The sequence below is a fragment of the Pundamilia nyererei genome, unplaced genomic scaffold, assembly GCF_000239375.1.
Source record: "Pundamilia nyererei isolate P.nyererei 1_Seehausen unplaced genomic scaffold, PunNye1.0 scaffold00082, whole genome shotgun sequence".
In the NCBI taxonomy this organism is placed as follows: Eukaryota; Metazoa; Chordata; class Actinopteri; order Cichliformes; family Cichlidae; genus Pundamilia; species Pundamilia nyererei.
The window spans coordinates 2,501,808-2,522,406 of NW_005187483.1; the positions used below are offsets into that span (position 1 = coordinate 2,501,808).

Below are 20,599 nucleotides of genomic sequence, written 5' to 3' on the forward strand. Positions count from 1 at the left end.
GTGTGTGTGTGTGTGTGTGTGTGTGTGTGTGTGTGTGTGTGTGTGTGTCAATGTCTACCTAGTGTACTATTACATTACATTACAGCGTGAACTGAGCTCAGACAGGTCACAGCAACACACTCTGCCTCATTGTGTTATTTAAATTTAAACTTTAAACTGATTGGACACAGAAGTGCATGCCTCCAATGATAAAAACAAACAAACAAACAAACAAAAAACAAATGAAAATAAAGTTTAGGAGCAGAATACAGTTGGGGACAAATATGGTGTTATGAGGCAGGGATGAGGAAGGAGAAAGAATAGAGACAGAAGTGAAGTAAGGAGAAGGATGGACAGGAAGAAGCCAGGGGTAGGACAGACAGATGATGAAGGAAAAGTGAAGGAATGAAAAAAAGGAGGGATGAAAACAGGAGTAAACAAATAAGAGAAAGATAGAAGGCAAGTAAGTCAAGAAGGAAGTAGAAGAGGCAGCAAGGAAAGAATAAAGTCTGTAAGGAAGAAAGATGATGGTGATTAAGAAGTGACAGGGAAGGACAAGAAGAGGAAAGGAGGTCATGAAGTGCTGAAGAATTGGCAAAGAAAGGAAGACCCAGAGGAGGCAAAGCCCTGATGAGAGCACACTGAGATGATTTAGGTTTCTTCTTGTTTTATAATAAATATCCAGAACTAAACTATGGATTTTATTTGCACTGTAGAAATGTTTTCTTACATTAGAGCTATTTTAAAACCAACAAACATCAGATAATATTTTCTGCCATTCACAAGCAGGCTTCAGTAAAACACATGTATATGTGTATAAAGATCAAAATTAAAAGAGTCTCTTTTCCTCCCTGCGGGGAAAAGACTAACTGTGTACAATAACAGCTGGACCACTGGGTGGAGCAATAACCCCTTTGAACAAACCAAGACTGGAGGCCTGTAAAGCCAGAGGAAGGAACAACTATTTATAATGCAGGGTAATATGCTCAGAAGTCAAACATAATTCTCAAATGTAGCTTTGAAAGGCTTAAGTAACCATTTTCTCTGCTACACTGCAAAGCTAAAAACTTCCAGTATTTCAAGTATTACAAGGGCTACAAGGGAAAGTGGAAACAGTTGGAGAAAACACAGCAGTGCATACAATCAAGGCAGAGAGACAAGAAAACATAAAACAAGACACAAGAGACAACAGAGTATCAAAATAAAACAGGAAGTAGCAAACAGGAGGCAGAGACATGAAAACTCTGGAGAGGCTACACTACACCGAAACACAAAGAAGAAGACTGTTTTCATATTTTAAAAAAAACAAAACAGTGAGGACAAGTATCGTTCAAACATCTGGAACAATACTAGTGAAGGTGCTCTAAGGTTTAATTTTGACTGCCTGTTTCAGTAGTTTAGCTTGTCAATATGTTGCTTATTTTATCGATTATATTTTTAGGGTCTCATTTTACTTTTTTACCCCCTTTTTGTTAAAAAAAAAAATCAGCATTTTAAAAACTTCTAATTATTGTATTTTGTTAATCGGTTTTAATTCACTTACCTGTGCTTTTTATTGTTATTGTTATCTATAGAGTTTTGTGGTTGCGACCTCTGTGCATCTGTTTTCCTTTCAAAGACAAAGTCAATAGACAGATAAAAAGCAGTGCACAGGAGGCGTTGGAGAGGGCATTCAGGTTTGTGGACAATATTAATGGTGACCGAGGGTGTAGAGGTTTTTGATAAATGAGCGTATGACTTTAAATTATCTCTTGGTACTTGACCCTGAGGTCAACTGACCAGCTCAGTCTGCAGGAACTTTGGGATTCATGTGTCAAAGCCATTGATCAGTTCAAACTCTTTGTGCTTTCACCCCACATGTCACACTCAGCCTGAGATGCTCATGTCACTCCTCTCACCTTTGTCCTGTGGCTGCGTGCTGGCGATGATCCATTTCACCAGGCAGCACTTCATCAGAGCTCTCCGAGAGAACCGCGGCTTCTGCCACTTCCCAGAATCCTTCACTCTGCCCGGTGCAGGCTCGACACCGTTGGCATCTCCCAGCAGGCTGCCATCGACCACCTTGCCATCCGCCTGGAGAGAGGGGAAGGGAGGGGATGAGGGAGGAAGAGGAGGAAGCGGGAGAGGATTCAGCACAAAATTAAACAAATCTGACTGAAATGTTCAAATGGAGCCAGAGATTATGAGTAAGTGTGTGTGTGTGTGTGTGTGTGTGTGTGTGTGTGTGTGTGTGTGTGTGTGTGTGTGTGTGTGTGTGTGTGTGTGCAAGCCTAGAGAATCTGATTAATCTCTGAACTGCAAGTGTTTCAGGAACTCTTTAAAGAGGTTCAGAAAGAGTTCAGTTCTGGATCTCTTTAGTGTTTTATGAGGTTTTATAAGCACATGAGAGCTTTTCCATTGCCACCAACTGTCTGCTGACATGACGTAACAGTGAACCATGACAGTAAAACAGGGAGCTGAACGATGCTGATGATGTTAATACCAGTTGCTGTTTCCCTCTGTTGCTGTTCCCTTTCTTTAACATTGTTTGCAGCCGCTGTTAATGAGAAATATTGATTAGAGCTGCTAGACTATTCCCACCTACTGAAATTAGTCACATAAACATCTCTCAAATGACATTTAAGAGTGTTTCCACTGTCCCAGGAGTGGAAAGGTCCATCCTTTCATTAAGGAGACTGGAGTTTAGCTCTCACTGGGGGCTATTTTTAAATTTCTTTTGCACCCACCAATTGATTTAGGCATTACAAGTTCTTTGTTATAGTAGATTTGGAAAAAGATGGGATTTGGGGTTTAAAAAGACCCTTCCAGAATATTTAATGCATGTTGGAAAGCTTCGTTTTCTAGGTTCCACGGGTACGGTGTCCCAGCCCATCTGAAAGTGATGGCCAAATCCTGCTTTACAGCATTAAAGAGCACGTTTACTGCCTACAACAAAAAAATCATAACCACTGAATATTTTATAACTCATCCATTTGGACAGAGCTGACCGTTGGGCCTCACCTCTGCCAATTCAACGTTCTGACTTGGACTGCTTCACCGTGTCTGTGTAGTTGGAGCCTTTGTAATGGATTATCAGTGAGGTATCCAAGGATGTTAGGCTTCAGTTTTCCAGAGTAAAAGTCTTTATCTAATTAGTCCTATATGAATTTAGTCCTACTTCATTTCAATAGATGCTTCATCTTATTCATCTAATAGATGAACAAGAGTTTAGCAAAGATTATCATGTGACACAAACAGAAAATTAAACATATTAATAACCTGAAATAATTATGATGAATAAAACAGTATGGGGTAGGTTATTTTTCTCCATATAAAACCTCTAGAGCTTACACATATGTGTGCCTGTGTGTTGTAACAGTACTGTTTGCCAGTTTGCTACTGTTTGCTAATGCTAGCTAGCGTTCAAACTAAGCTAGCTAGCATTATTAATGCACCCTCGCGCACAAAAAAACCAACATGGAAGTGGCCAGTGATAATATAGAGAAACTAAAAGATGCTAATAGCTCATCATTTATATACATTTTGTGGCGAAGACAACGGCGCATTTATTCAAACAGGAAGTTTAAAGTTTAAGAGGTAGATCAAAATAACAGTTACAGCAGCACAAACGATCAGTGGAGGACAACAGACAGTATAAGATGCAATTAAAGGCCAATAAACACATGGAATCATCCAGCACTGATTTAAGAGATTGAGATATCAGTACTCAATACTATATTGACTATACTACATTTATTTTACACAAGCTTCTGTATGGTACATAAGTCAAAACTTTGACGTTGTGAGTTTGTACGTCGAAATTCTGACGTACTAATCTGAAATTTTGCCTTTTTTTTTCCTTGACAAGTCTGCCTGATACTTTTTATTTTATTTTTTTTTCCAGTGGCAGATAAACCTTCTTACTAAGAGCCAGACAACAATAACACAACTGGTGAGACACCAACAGTGTATCAGTCACAAAACAGTCTTGAAATTTAAGTAAGGACGGTTTCATATTTTTGGCTACAAATAAAAGCACACAACGTATCTCTGATACCGATTAGATCCAAAAGAAAGAATAAGAGCAAGCCATGCTTAAAGAGATTATTTCCACTTCATCTACAAATATCATGCTCTCACATCTTTAAATAGCTGAAATAACTTTAATTTCAGATTAGTTAAAAGCCTCATTCTGTTCATTTTCATATTTCAGCTCCCTGTAATGCTTACCATGCAAGCCCCATCCCTACCATCTCATTCATATTTAGCATTTATCCGCTTTCATCAGAGGAGATAACGTTTTTGGCTCTAATATATTTTTCAATTTCTTTCCTTCACATCTTGGCATCCTTTCAGTTTTTTTTATCCAGCAAACATTGATTTGATCCGATGCGATCTCTGATTTACTGAGAATGTCTTTTCTTAGGTTCTCAATAAGCTCTATTAAGCTGCTCCTGCTGGGTGCATGCAAAATAGTCACATACACACACATGTGCAGGAAGGAAGATGAAAGAGGTGAACAGTGAACAAACAGACACCCCGTTATGCTATTGGCAAGAGAGGGAAGAAAGGGATGACAGAGGGAGAGGAGGGGGGAAAATGAAGATGCAGGGTGCACAAACAAACACACGGAGGATTTTTAACAGCTATTTGATTCTGTGGGAGTCTGACCATGCAAATCCTTTACTTTAAGGCAGAAAGGGAAACAGAGAGAGGGAGAGAAAAAAAAGAAAAAGATGTGAGGAAAACAAGGTCTGCTCATGTTCCTGGAAGAACCGAAGTCAATTACCATAATGAATCGTGGCCTATCTGAGGACGGCCAGAGGACAGAGGGATGGAGGATGGGAAGATAGGAGGTGAAGATATGAAAGCACTTTGCTGGGGAATACATTTTCAAGGTTATTTCTGTGCATCTTCCACATGAACAGATTGGTAAAAACAGCGAAAGATGAGTGGAAAAAGTGGCTGAGAGGGACAACTGCGAGGAAAGAGATGGATGAAGATGGCTTGTATCGTAATGACAACGTACAATATCTGTTTAATCGCATGTCAACAGTGACATATATGCTGCGAATGTGCTCAGCAGTGACTCGCTTCTTTGGAGAAGTAGATTATTGGAAAGTGTTGTTGAAAGTCCCAAACTCCAAAGTGAGGGCCGTAAGACAAACAGATGCAGACAGGCACAGTGCAAACAACAGAAAATGCAGCCCTACATTATTTGTTTATTCATGGGCTGCTGGACATGTAGGCATACTCACAGTCACTCACTCACACACACACGTTTGCAGCTAGTATCTTCTGTTTCTTAACGCTTCAGCTGGCTTTGTCCCGGGGCGGCACTTCCCATTCGTAATGTCTGTACAACATCCACTATAACACTCATGCACATCCTATAAGGGACCCATAACGCTCAGAGCAAACAGAGGAGCCAAGCCGTACGCATCGCTATGCTCTGCCATCAATTATTAAATATAAGTTGCTGGGTTGTTACTTCAGCGGAGGTTGGCTAATGTGAAGCATAAACTCTGGCCTTATTACGTTACAGAGTGAATCTGGATCACTCTAAAGTGAAACACAGTCAAAGAGAAACGAAGTTAAAGAGGACTGATGGTGTTTATGTACTCAAAAGTGTACAGTTAAGTCCACAATTTGTTGGAGAATTGCACACTTTTTGTAGTTTTGCCTCTGTCACCACCACAATAGACTTTAAATCAGGGGTGTCAAACTCAAATACACAGTGGGCCAAAATTCAAAACTGGAACAAAGTCGCGGGCTAACGTTAATATTTATTGAAATATATTTATTCATCCAGATATAAGAATGAATCTTTTCTTATGGACTCAAACACGTTTTGCTGAAAAACTGAATCTGGAACAAGCAAAGCTTAATACTAAACAATATATATATTAGCTGTATAATACCAGTAGGCCAGCTCTAATAGTAATTTGGTATGGCTTCGTGGGCCAAATGTAATTAGGCTGCGGGCCAAATGTGGCCCGCGGGCCACAGTTTAACACCTATGCTTTAAATGAAACAATAAGCATCTTTAAGATGTTTTCTGACGATGTCTAATCTGACCTTCTTGTTCTTGCGCGTAATCAGTGGTTTGCACCTTCTTGTAGACCCCCAGTCTTTCCATTCATGAAGCCGTTTCTTAATCGGGACTTTGACAATGATACATCTGCCTCCTTAAGCATGCTCTTGACTTGGTTACATATTGTGAAGTTGTTGTTTTTAACTATAAAAATAATTCTCTGATCATGTACTTTACTTGTCTTCTGTCTTCTTTTAGGCCTTTAGGGGTTGCTGAGCTGGTCAGCGCATTCCTCGTCTTTAATTATGTACCAGATGTTGATGTGGCTACTGTTGAAGTTTCTGCTTTATCACTCATTGGTTTAATTGGTTTGTCATCCTAATGATGGCTTCCCTCACTTGCACTGACATCTCTTGGGCCTTTGGGCACAGCACTTTGAATTATATTGAGATATTAGGCTCCATTTGTCATTAAATAATGAGAGAACACACCTCACTTGGCCATGAAACTGGCTGTAATTCTAAAACAGTTCATGTAACGCAGTTTTGTAAAGCTGGAAGTCTGCATTTTACTCACACATTGTTTAATTTGAAATCCACTGAGGTGGTGTACAGAACCAAAACTACAATAATTCTCTTTTTGCCCAACAAATTATGTGTTTAACTTTTGACTGTTATAATTTCTGCATGCTTATATTTCTATACATAGCCAATGTTTCAAATAACATCAGATTAAGTTATTATGTGTGAGCCAATTCACAATTCAGGCACCTTTAACCACTCGGTTTCAGGCAGTTTATTTCTACCCTTGGTCCTTTCAGGCACACAGTTCTGGCTGTGAGACAGTAACTGACCCACCTGCTGTTCAAACCTTGTTTAAAAGGGCGAGCTTTTCAGAACAAAGTTGGGTTAAAGCTGTGAGTCGCAAAATGCAGAGAAGGCTAAAATGATGGCGCGTAGACATCTGAGACAGAGGATGGACTCAGGGGCCACAATGAGGTCCAGTGTGAGTCAGTTAATGATTAAACTTAAATTCAAATCATGTAATGCACCACTACATGATAGCATAATTAGCATAAGAATAAATTCCGATAAACCTCTGCACATTTAGAAAAACAGTCGCTAGAAAACTTCAGCTTGGTCACAGAGATTGGTGGACAAAGACAAACATGGCAACCCAAAGACAACAGACTTTCACAAACAAGAAGAACAGATGGAGCTGCACTTCCTTCTGGTACAACGACAGAAATATCTCATTCCAAACTGAAATGAAACTCAAATACCAGGAGTTCAACACTTTCTCAGACCAGAACAAAATTCAATATTTACTGTAGGAAAACAGTGCCAGGACCTGACAGAAAACTAACACAACTGAGCTTCTCTCTTTAATTCATCTCCATCCTTTTCCCTCTTGTCTTATGATTATAATTAACTTGAACCCCTCTCATCAGATACATTTTTTATTTTCTACTTCTTGAGCAGTATTAGTAGAGTTTTGGTCACTTGGAACAGCCATGCAGGCTGTAAACACAACACTGTGTAACTGTTATGGAGAACGAATCAGGGAGCTGTGTCAGCAAGCAATGTTTACACTGTCAGCAAACACGGATCAGCATTAGCATTAATTTGGTTTTATTTCTGGCCACATGTCGACTCTAAGTCTAATATATTTACCTTATTTTAGCACAGCTTCATTTCCTCTATTTTCTTTGTTTATTTATCTTAACTGACAAACTAATGAGGGAATTATCAGGCTGTTAGGCTTATAAGTGCTTTACTTTCCTCGACAGGTAGTTGCTACGCTATTTTAGAGTGAAAATGTAACATGAATTTGGCTTTTTAAAAATGTATACTAGTCAAAAACATCTGCTATTGCTTTAAATGGTTATGGCTGCATGGTACTGTAGCTTTTAATGACGTACAGCACATTTGTTTAAATGGTGACAAATTTGAAATGTGAAACCACGAACAGTGTTGGTCAAGTTACTTGAAAAAAGTAATCAGTAACTAATTACTGATTACTTCCCCAAAAAAGTAATCCCACTACTTTACTGATTACTTATTTTCAAAAGTAATTAATTACTTAGTTACTTAGTTACTTTTTAAAAACACGATTTACAACCTGAAGAGGTGATAAAGCGATATATCTTTCAGCCCAATTCAACTTTTTCTACATAATCCATCATACAAAATGTAATATAATGGAAAAGTCTCTTTTTTTAACTTGTTTTATCAGTTTTAATCTTTTAACTTTATGCATCAAGCAAAAATTTAATTATCTGCAACATTCTCTGAGTTGAATAAATGAGTTTAACATTTAAACCTATTTTCTGCACATTCCAGCACATAAAATAAAATATTTTTTTGTTTACACTCACTCTTTCAAATAGATGTAAGTAAAACACAGCAGAACATGAATAAAGTCAAAGACTCAGCGGTCCTGTTGCTCTATTTTCACCTGTAAAGCAGGACTGCGGTAGGCGGAGGTTTACTCTGGTGCAGGTGTGCAGCGGTCAGTGGAAGGATACGGCAGTGTCTGTGTGAGTTTCCCATTACGTCGTTGCGCTCTCGGTGCTTCCTTGGAAGTTGAGGGGTTTTTTTCGCTGTAAAAAGAAGTTTTCTTCCCACGCACGATGGACGCTAATGTTTTTGTCACTTTTTATGGAATCAAACTCAAAGTAAGGTCAGTACTTCCACGCTGCACGCTCATACTCTCTCCCACAATCGATATGTGATCCATTGTTGATCTGCACACAGCTGTTGTCACTAACGGCGCACTCGCTTACGTCACTGTTGTGAGACATTCTCGCAAAAAATCACGGTTTTAGTAACGCAGTAACGCAGCGTTCCTACGGGAAAGTAACGGTAATCTAATTACCGTTTTTGCATTAGTAATCCCTTACTTTACTCGTTACTCGAAAAAAGTAATCAGATTACAGTAACGCGTTATAAGCAACGCGTTACTGCCCATCTCTGACCACGAAACATCTCGTGTTTCGCTACAGTCCACTCCAAGAGTTAGTGTTGCAGTATAAGTACTTAAGAATAATAATTGATGGCTCGCTGCCTTTTACAACTAACATTTAGTAACTGCTGTCAAAAATTTAAACTGAAACTGTCCTTTCTGTCCCGTTAGGAAAGTAATAGACTTTCAGCCTCTACTCCTACGTCAGTGCTCATTTATAGTGACATGATTTATATGCACGTATCTTCACAATGCATAGATATGCTTAATACCGTCTCCACTGGGGCTTATTCCAAACTCCACCGAACGTTGTATGCTGGGGTCGGTTGGTCTGGTATATTCATGTCATAGACTAAACCACTGCTACATTATTATTTAGAAGGGATTTCCTGCCTTGCTCCTTTCTTAATCCATTAGATTAATGAAAAAATTGTGGGCCGTCACTGCCTAAGATTCATTCCTGCTGTCTGTCCTGAAAGTTTGCACTGAACTTTAACAAAAGAGCCTTTAAATTAGTAGCTTGCTTTCAGAATCTGCAACAAAATCAGCTCACTAAATTAATTTATGGGGATTTTAAATAACCTAGAGCCAGTTACTCTGGGCTGGAAATGTTTTTCCTGAATACCGTTACCCCCTGTAGGCCAACACAATGACCTTTACTGTTCTTTTAGTCATAATTGGCACTGAAAGTCAAAAAGGTTGGTTATTTGTGTTGTATTTAACTTTTTATATTCACTGTTTTTCACTGTGTATCTGTGGTTTTTTTATACAACTACCATTAATACTATTGGTGTCTGTCTTGGCAAGCACAATGTGGATGTGAATTTTTAATTTTATCAGTCATATTATTAAATAAAGGTTATGTCACAGTCCTCTATCTGTTGGATATTTTTGTTTATTTGAAATATCTTTTGATTCCCAATTTATTTAAATTCCTAAGTGTCAGGTTCACATGTCTTAGTCCCAGTCTCAGTGATTGTTACTTCCTGTTTTATTTTGATAGGCCCTTGTCTCGTGTACTGTGCTTAGTTTTACTTCCCCTTGTCTCAATAGTCAGATTTCCTTCAGTGTATTCCCTTTTTCAGGTAATGCCTGGTATGTGTATATATATTGCCCTTTGTTCCTCTTGTGTTGTCCCTAGTGGTTGTGTCCTACCTTGAAGTATGTTTAGATTTGTTTGTATCCAGTTTAGGTTAAATAAAAGTGCTTTTAGTTTACTGTTTTCAAGTCTTGCATTTGCATCCTACTCATGCCTGCTGCACAGTCAGCTTGCCTGACAGTGCCTGAGTGTCTGCATTTGGGTCTTCATCTTCACAACAAATATGACAGATTAAGTAAAAAAAATTAAAAATTGCTTATGGCAAGCAGAGTAAAACTGAATCACAAAGGAAAATTATGGGTAGAAGAAATCAGTTCAGTGATGCTAAAAGAGCTGCAGGCTTTAGTAATGAATCCCTGTGAGATTGTCACAGTAAGTGAGAGCAGCTTTAATTTATTTGTAGTAGATATTTGCAAACCACTTTCCCTTCTCTTTTCACACATTTTAACCAAATCATTTCTTCCCTATTTTTGTTAAAAAGCCTAAAAGCTTAAAAGCGTTTTATTCTTGGATTCTTAGTGTGAAAATAGTGCACAACACATAATGATTCAACAATTACGAGCCTCTACAGACAACAGAAAAGGTGAGAAAACATGCACACTCTCACTGTGATTTAAGGCACTGTTGCTGACATTATATGTGTTTCATTGGTTTCTGAAAATGGCTTACACTATGTGTAGAAAAGATGTATAAGTGGGGCTGATGCCATTCAAGATACAGCAGAAGTATTTTCATGCAGAAAGTCTTAAGGAGTTAAATGTTGGGCAGTCGTGTTATAAATTATGTTAGAATACCTGAGAAGGACATTTGAGAGTGAAGTCATTCTGGGAGAATGGCTTAAAGAAGCTCATGACTCTGTGAAAACACAGCAATATGAAAAAAAAATGAAAGTAAAAGTGATGGAAAGAGGTCTAAGACAGAGAGAGCGGTGTATCCTTGCAATGTTATAACAGCGGATGGGAGTTTCCATTAATAATTTATGAGTGATTAACGAGGCCACAGCAGATTCACTTTCTCTCACTTTCTCTCTGACTCTTTGTGTCAGTGTGACTCAAACTTAGCCAGCAGAGTTCATCTGTGCTCCTCTGCCGCTTCTTCAAGGTCAGCATGAATTTAAACATGCTGTTTTTTCTAATGGCCAAAAGGGGATAACTCCCCTGGTTGCAAAATGAAGTCAGATTGTAAAGAGGCTTACAGAGAAAATGTACTTTTAAGTCTTACTGAATACAGCATGATGTTCGTTTTACAAATTAAAGTCCCACTTAGAGGCAAACAGATGAGAAAGCAGGGTGTGCGTTGGGTTGAACTAGCTTGGGCTTGGGCACACCTAAAACACAGCTAAAACATCACAATGAGACCTGACAATGTTTTTTGTTTTTTGCATATTTGTCAAATGTAAATGTTTCAGAATATTATATCCAGTTTATAAAAATTCAATTTATCAAGGAAATAAAAAGCTATCCAAGTCTACCTCCCCCTGTGTGAAAAGGTAAGGTTTCTTGCACCCCTTTTTAAATCCTGAACCCAATTTATTGGGAAAGCTAAGCTCAGTTTCACTAGTCACACTCAGACCTGATTACTGCCAGATCTGCTAGATCAAGAAACCTCTTAAACAAAACCTGTGTGATACAGTGAAGTGGGTTAAAAGATCACAAAAACAGCACATCATGCCATGATCTAAAAAACAGTTGAGAAACAAAGTCACTGACATTTATCAGTCTAGAAAGAGTTACAAAGCCATTTCTGAGGCTTTGGGACTCCAGTGAACTCCAGTGAGAACCATTATCCTCAAAGCGAGAAAATCTGTAACAGTGGTGAATCATCCAAGGTGTGACCAAAATTAGAGCGCATCAGCGACTCATCCAGGACGTCTCACAAGAACGCAGAAGATCTAAAGAACTGCAGGCATCACTTGCTTCAGTTAAGGTCAGAGTTCAACAATAAAAAAGAGACTTGGCAAAAATGACATCCATGGATGAACCACTCCTGATGAAAAAACCCCACAAAGGCTCAACTCACATTTGCCAAAAAACATCGTGATGATCTCCAAGATTTTTGTGTTAGCTTTCTTCATGTAAAACTGCATTTCTTTAAATTTGCTAAGCTTATTTTTGCTTTATATCAAAAATTATTTGATGATCTGAAAAATTTGAGTGTGGCAAACATGGAAAAGAAAGTAATCAGGAAGGGGACAATTACTTTTTCACAGGACTGTATATACAGTCTGTACTGAGACTATTGACGTGCATTTGAAGCACATCTACAGAAGACGATATAGAGGGTGTGCAGACTATAAATAGACCAAGACCACAATATACGCAGTTGTGTTTGTGTGACTTTGATGGACACTACATTGACTCACACCGATTTCAGCAAGACTGCTGCTACTGCTGTTACTGATGTTGTGTTAGTTTCTTATAATGGCTTACGCTGTTTTTAGAAAAGAAGTATAAATGAGGCTGAACCCATTCAAGATACAGCAAAAATATTTTCATATTGTCGTTCTTAAAGAGTTAAATGTTGGTTATGGTGTTGGTTATGGTGTTTAACCATAACCCTAAAATCTCACCTGAAAAAAAATCTATGATTTATGTTGCTTTCTGTGCCCATAGGCAAGACACAACCACACCATGTGACTGTGTAAACGTCCCCACAGGGAGAGTTAAACCAGCACACACCTCCACATATAACTGTCGCACCTACAGAATAACAACCAGCTATGCTGCAGCTCAGTGATACTGCACTTTCAGAGTTCACTGAAACCCTCCACCTGCACAGAAACAATCAGATTAGCCAGATACAGCTGGTGAGCGAAGTTTTGTTCTGAGGATAATCTGAAAGTGATTTAGGAGTGATACCTTCATTATAAAGAGTTTGGAGAACTGTGTCATTTTCTGCCTTTTAAACACACAAGAGTAGAAGCCAGTGTGTGTATGTGTGCGTGTACTCTTATATAAGCTACAAACATTAGCATATGAATAGTGATAGAAGCTCTCCCCTTTTAGTGGGGGACTGTTTCATTATAAGCAATAGTAAATGTATAGGGTTACTCTACACTAGAATTAAATAGCTCTTTATCATTTTTTCCTTATCTTGTGCACACAAGTTTACAAGTAAAAAAAAAAACTTTAATATTTTTTCAGGTTATTAAATCTGAAATAAGGAAGTAATCTGAAAATAATATTAACCTACAATGTGTCAAGGAGCCCCATTGTTTCACTAAGCAATATTGGATCTACACTGCAGACAGCATTAGTAAACAGGGAACACCACATAGTGTAAATAATGTATGCTATAACCAGCGATATCCGTTCATTGCACAATTGCAAGCACAAAAGCTTCAGTTTGCACGTTGGTTTAATTGGCTGTGAGTGTTTGTCTCTGTCGTTCAGCCTTGCAACTGACTGCAAGCCTGTCCAGGCTCTATGCCACCTTTTCCCTTATGATGGCTGTTTCATTGTCCTGTGGTTTTGAACCCACGGTTTGGGTTTGTTGAGACTTTCTGGTTAAGTATTAAAAATTCTGTTTGATTATGGTTTTCTTGTTTTTGTTGCTTGGAGCTCTTATACTTCAGGTTTTCTTTACTTCTGTAAGTGTCAGCCTCATAGTCTCAATCAGGTTTTAGTTTTCCTTTGTTTTGACTTCTGCTTATTATTTCTTGTGTTAATTTCTAGTTATTTCCTGATTATTAGTATTACAGAGTTTTTTCATTCCTTGGTATCTGTACCTTCATGTTGTATCGGGTTTATTGTCACTGCGTTTAGTCTTCAGTTCTTGTTAGAGTTAGAATCACTTGGTTTAGCTTCATTGCTTTAGTTAATCACTTAATGACTCATTGTATCTGGTTGTTAAGGCTTCATTTCTGTGTCATGTTACTTCCTGTTTTATTTGTCTCTTATGCCACGTTTTAGTTTTAGTTTTCCATGTCTCGTTATCTGATTGAGTTCAGCTGTGTCTAGTTTCCTAGGTGTCTCCACTCTCCCCCAAGATTTACTGTCTCCCACCACAGTCTCAAGAGCATGGAGGAGATTCCAGGAGATAGTTACTCTAGGAGAGCTGAAGGTTATTACCCATCAGCAGAGTCAGTATCTGCTCCTCTCTATAAGGAGGAACAGCCAACAAAATGACCTCCCGCAGCCCACTGGTGGGAAAGTCTCTGACCAAACAATCAGAAACAGATTTCATGAGGGTGGCCTGAGGACTTGTTTATGTGCTTTTCACACATAAACAAGTTCACTCTGAGCACATGTAACTAATGCTAAAGGGTCTGGAGAAGCTGTGAAGAACGTTATGCTCCCTGTAACATTGTTCTTCACAACCAGTTTGGTTGTGGGTCAGTGATGGTCTGGAGAGGCATATCCTTGGATGGACTTCTACAAGCTAGGCAATGATGCCCTGACTGCCATTAGGTGTTGAGATGAAATCTTTGGCCCTATTCTCTGCCTTGTGTGATGAGTCTATATAAGTAGTTCCTGTAGAATGAAGTCATTGATACTGTTGACTGGCCTCCATGGTTGCCTGATCTAAATCCAGCAGAACACCTCTGGGACATTATGTTTTAATCCATCTGATGCCACCAGGTTGCACCTCAGCATGTAAAGAAGCTCAGTGATGCCCTGGTCCAGATCTGGCAAGAGATTCCCAAGACACCCTCTGTCGTATCATTAGGAGCATGCATCATTGTCAAGGATGCATACAAACATGTAAGTTCATACAAACTGCTGAACTGCCACATCACTTTGATTTTTTAGGGCATCTTTGTAGGCTGATAATTTTCATTTGCATCAAACGATGTAGCATCCGTTCATTCCTAACACATTACCCAATCCATATCAGTATATATATCCAGAATGATTCTTTTTCACATTGAGATCTGATGTGTTTTTAAAGTGTTCCTTAAATTTTTTTGAGAAGTTTATATGATGTTCCTGACATATTGCCTGTGCTCTCTGCCTGTTTGTTTTCCTTGTTTGCTCTGCCTTCTGCGCCTTTGTTTTTGTTTGTTTTTTAAGACCTTTAGATTCAGTTGAATTTCTGTTCTGGATTTTCATGTACTTCATACTCCAGCTGAATAATTTCTCTTTCTCTTTTTTGTTTTATCAAGGTTTGTGTCAGGGGTCTGCATTAGGGACTTTTTATGCACCATCTGACAAGCTGGGACATACACCAGCCCCCATGACCCTGAACTGGATAAGCAGAAGAAAATGGCTGGATAGGCCATTATTGTTTGTGAACAAGGTTACATGATTCAGTCCTCTCCTGTTCCTCTCTCTCTCTTCTTACAGAAAAGCTGGATAATGACACAGAGTAACCATTATGGTGGTTGGCAATTGGACCATTAAGCAAGTGCAACATTAATTCCTTCAAATTCTGCTCCCTCTGTTAACTGAATGCCATTTAAATTGTATTTAATCAGCTACTGTTGTTGTAAAATATACATCTGTCGTGCAAGTTTGGAAACACCAGCTTAGTGTGCAGTCATTTCAGCTTAATCTCTAGAAACAGTTGCATGGAAACAGTCCCTGTAGACAGCAAAGTTTTAAAAGGTATCCACTGGCTAACCTGGGAACCACAAAGCACTGGTTGAGAAGTTCCCAGACTGGTTCTACTGGAACCAGGGGGAAAAAGGGAGAAAATAAAAAAGATTATGATATTTCTTCTGTTTTCATCCTAACTACTACAACACAAACATTTATTGTCTCCCAAGTTATATTTCTCTGTCCTATTTATTGTTAAGCATTCCTTTGTAGAACTCTGAGGAGATCTAATTGATCCACAGGGCTGCAACTCAAAGCCTTAACCTGATTTTAGACAGAATGAAACTGAGCGTATGCACACATACACCAACACATCCACAATGGGAAAACAACAGTCATTTCATTAGCCCCTCATTTTAATATTTATTGTATCTCCTCTCCCTGGATGTCTGCGCAAATCTGTTCTCAATCGCTCCATCTCGTCACCTCTTCATTCCTTCCAATTTATTTCACAGTCAATCACTCCTTCTCCATCTCTCTCCCACCTGCAGGGGCTCCTCCCCCTCACACACATAATGTCACCTGTCACCATGCTCCTCTCCAGGTGAAGCAGAGATACCAGCTGGGATCTAAACAGAAGGGAAGGCAGACTCAGCCTCTGCATGCCCATGTGTGCTTGCATATGCAGGGAGATAAGGCGAGCAGGCAGAAGGAGGAGCGTGGTGACAAGGACTGACAGCACAAAGGGAGAAGTACAGTGAATACTTGCTAAACCCTCGCACATAACCCATCCAGGCTTCCAGCAGAGTGAGATGCTCTTAAATCTCTGCCTTGCATTTGTGAAGCAGCATGAGAACAACGCAGCTTCACGGGGAGTTGGTTCATTTTGTTGGCACAGTGTGTTGACAAATAACATGGCACAGACTGGCTCTAAAATAGGAAACACCTGGAGTTATGACATCACTGGCAGCAGAAAAATGAAAAGATTGTGCTTGTCCTTTTAAAAGAAATGAAATAAAGGAAAATTCTTCTTATTTAAAACATCTAAATGACAAGAAGTCAGCTGGAGAAAACTCTTGGATAACACCCTCTGTGTTCAGCACGGCGAAACTAAAACTGCCATGAGGATCAGGAACCAGCAGATCCTTACAAACAATAGAATGTGGAGTTTAAAAGAGACGAGGGATTGGTCTAATGAAAAGAAAAAATGAAGCTGCCTTATGAGCAAAGTAGGAGCTAAACATCTGATCCATACCAAATATGTCTCTTGAGAGTCCTCCATCTTTATGGAGAGGAACTTCTGAGTGTTTTTTGTCTGACTGGAAGCAGCTGGGGTAAAAACACCCCACATGTCATCACCTTGTTAGGTTTTCCTTTGTTTTTAATGGCAAGTGTGTTATATGGTCTTGTTTGATTTTCACCAACTTAATATAGCTCCTCGGCTGCTAAATGCTTCAAGTCCACCAGCTGGTTTGATACTAAGCAGGAAGTGTACCGATGGTTGATTTTATCAGGGATTTTTGTTTTCTTTTTTTGTAAAAAGCATCTTGCAGTAGCTAGAAACCATGTTACTGCTGAGATTTGACCAAAATTGCAAAACTGCATCTGTAACACAAAAATAGCAGGAGGAGCTCCACAGAGATGAAGGAGCATCATGCAGAGCCTGTTAGTGATTCCTTATGGTTTTGTTGCTAAGAGCCCATAGTACATATGTCATTTAATCATGTTAATGTACATTCATGCAGCTTTACATCCTTAAATGCCTACAAACTGCACACTCCTTGTCTTTATTTCCTCTCTCTGTTTCACCAGCAAAAGAAAAAACGGGGCATTGTTCCATGTCACTAACGTTTTTAAATTTAACTGGCAAAGATGTCAAATTTCAGTTTTTAGTCACGTGGCTGCCACAGTGCCGAAATTATGCTCATAACAACGCAGTCAAACAACACATCAGGACACCGTTCATAATAACAAAGACAGATGGACGCATCGGGACACCATGCTGAAAACACAGCCAAACGGGAGGAAGCACAGCGAGACGACCAAAGTAAAGCCGCAATGATACAGATGCCTTTTGTCAGCTCAGAACTCCACGTGGACAATCAGCCAAAATAGTAGCCCCAGGAGGTCAGCGTGACTTCAAAAAAAGAGTGTGACGTGGACACTCTGATGGACAGACCTCAATTCTTTTTCTCCAGCAAACAGGAGTAGCCTTACTTATCTACTGGGATTCTGAGCAGTCTGAAATATGCTTTTTTTATTTAGCTCCTCCCCCTTTAAGCCAACCCTCAGCTTAAACCAAGTCTCTTCTGAGTGGCTGAGCCTACCAAACAGAGCGGGAGGTTTGACAGGCTGCTATACCCATAGGGACAGTGTATGTCTGAAATTATCATATTGATAACCTCTCTCTGACATTAATATCCAAAATTAAAAGTGATGTTCTTGCAAGTTGAGCTCATTAATTACTTTTATCATTTTTAATATGAGCTTCCACCATTAATTCTTTTAAAAATGTCTTCATTTTTGATTGGGTCTAAACCTAATGAAGGCACAGTTATAATGGTGGAAATGCACTGCACAGTTACGTAACAGTCAAATATTGATACAGCCAATGTATTGATTTTGTAAAGCACAGACAGCAATTGTTGTGCTGCCAGTAGTGACAAGAGATCAGAAAGCCCTCATACGTGTCATTACAGAGGATGATAATGATTGGTGCATTTATATTAGTTCATCTTCTTCTTGACTGGTTTGTTTCCTTCTAGCTTCTGTCTCTTTGTTCGATGAGATCCTGTCAACTGTGTATGCAATACCCCTCCTTCTCTTTGTAAAGTCATTTGCCAGATAAAGTAAATCACACACCCAACTGCATATACAGCATCTGAACCAAATAAATAGGTGATAAAGTGATAAAGCTTTGACAATGAGCCCAATTCTGTTCTCAGATTTCTGAAGAAGGCAGCAAGCAGAGCTGTAACCTTTACTGTAAGCAGACAGAAAATATCTGCATTACTGTTGTTGCGATGTGGCACAGTGCGGCTCTATATGTGAAGTCAGCAGCATGATGACGAAATTATGAAATATGAAAGCAGGCTGACGGTCGACAGCTGATACTATTTGTGTCCTAAACGCTGTCAAAGCGAATCATTGTGTCTGTGGGAGGATAGCACATCCATATGGACTGCATGCTGTGTGTGTTTGTGTGCGCACGTGTGCGTGTGTGTCAGAGAAGAGCAAGAGTGAGACTTATATTGATGTGTGAGCCTGCATGTGGTGAAAGAATTAATACTCTGGGGAGGCTCAGAGCTACAGAAGAGACATGTTTCAATTATCAGCCCCTCCTCCTTCACACACACACACACACACACACACACACACACACACACCAGTCAGTCCGAAACATATCACATTGCTTCGTTCTTCTCCGGACAGGTCGATAAAAATACTGGCAGATAATAACAACACATACTGATCAGTGATTGATATTCTTCAGCAGCATCTTTGCACCTCACTGCATTTTTACCCTTTTAGGTCAATAATACTCCGTTTTTCTTGGTAATATGAAGTTGGCTCTGTGTGTGTGTGTGTGTGTGTAGCTTCCTGGTAATATAAGCTATGGTAATCATAAGACAAATGGAAGACTTTGGAAAAACAAAACAAAACAACTTGACCTTGGTGAGCTAAAAGTTTTCTGTTGTTTTTCAGAAGCTCTCTTTTGTGTTTGCTGATGAAGTTTGATCAGAACTGTGCGGTGCCCATCCCTGTTCCCACTTCAACGGATACAGTTACCAGACCTGGTAAATTATTTAATGAGTCTACAACTTCCAATCACCCCACCTATTGAGCAGGTGGGTCCCGAAGACACAGTATCAGGTGCAGCATGAGGGTGAGGGTGGGTGTGTTGCCGTCAGCCTGTCTACCACAGATTCACTCATCTTGCAGGCTTATGTGTGTGTAATAGCTATGATGGGTACACTCCCCTAAAGCAAAATTCCACTATAAAATACTTGTTTTGTGGTCTTTACTTGCAGTACAGTAGTAGAAAGATTTAAATAAAAACTCTTATAACAGGGAGAAGTATGACTGCGGGCTGTTTTCCATCCCAGACCTATGGAAGTTTCTGCAATTCAAACAAACAAACAAACAAACAAACAAACAAACAATTTTTGCCATTCATAACTCAAAATTTTGCATTATTATCTTGAAATTTTGGCTAACTTGAAATTAGGGTTAGATTTAGGGTTAGTCTAAGACTGACTAACAGAAAAAAAGTATTTTCAGTGGCCTATTTTTTAATTTAAATCATCACATCTGAGTGTTTATTCACTAAACATCAGATTCCAGCAGTGTTACAGCTACTTAAAAGAGCTTTTCACTATTGCCATCAACTGCAGCTAACAGAGGCTAATAGTAGCTAACAGTGACAAAAACAGCAGCGCTACCAACAGGTCAGCATATCCTGAACAGCTCACCTCAGTACGACTCTCATTGTTCAGAAGTGAATGTGTCGGACCCGTATTGGACTCCTTCCACAAAGTTTGACATCTTCGTCCACAGTAACTAAAGGTGGACAATTTTAACCTGGCATTGACAGCTGAGGTAAACAGCAGACTTACAACCTTCTACAGATAGGGAAAGAACTCTGGGCCGGCTCCAGATCCAGTCCTAACGGTATTAGAAACATGTTGGTTGGCAACATCTCTTTTGCTGACTAAAACATGTTTATCCTATAACAGCCACAGTGGCTAGGATTCTGCACTTGAATTGGGAGTTAAAAATAAACATAATTGAAAATTGAACTCAGTTCACAGCTTAGAGTTTTTACACATTGTTACTTTAAGAGCTAAAAAGGTAATTAGGGGATATTAGTGATTAAGGAGGATGTTGGGGAAGCTAACAGGGTCAACAAAACATAGGTTTGGCAGGAATGTGCAGACATGAGGTTTGAGTCCACCCCTCAATACTCGTTTCACGTACTATTTATAGTTGGCTACAAATATTCTTTTATACACATTTTGAATATTTTGTTTTGTTTTGTTTTCTTTCTTTTTTTTTTTCTTTTTTTTT

The 20,599-nt window shown here is 39.2% G+C and overlaps 1 protein-coding gene across 1 annotated transcript in view; it reads right to left on the reverse strand.

The window, feature by feature from the left end:
• The window catches only part of LOC102210345 (calsenilin-like), a 57,054-nt gene that overhangs the window by 33,084 nt on the left and 3,371 nt on the right, over nucleotides 1-20,599 (reverse strand). The window contains exon 2 of the mRNA XM_005738254.1: nucleotides 1,878-2,052. Coding sequence (XP_005738311.1) covers nucleotides 1,878-2,052 — 175 coding nt within the window. The remainder of the gene's footprint in view (nucleotides 1-1,877; nucleotides 2,053-20,599) is intronic.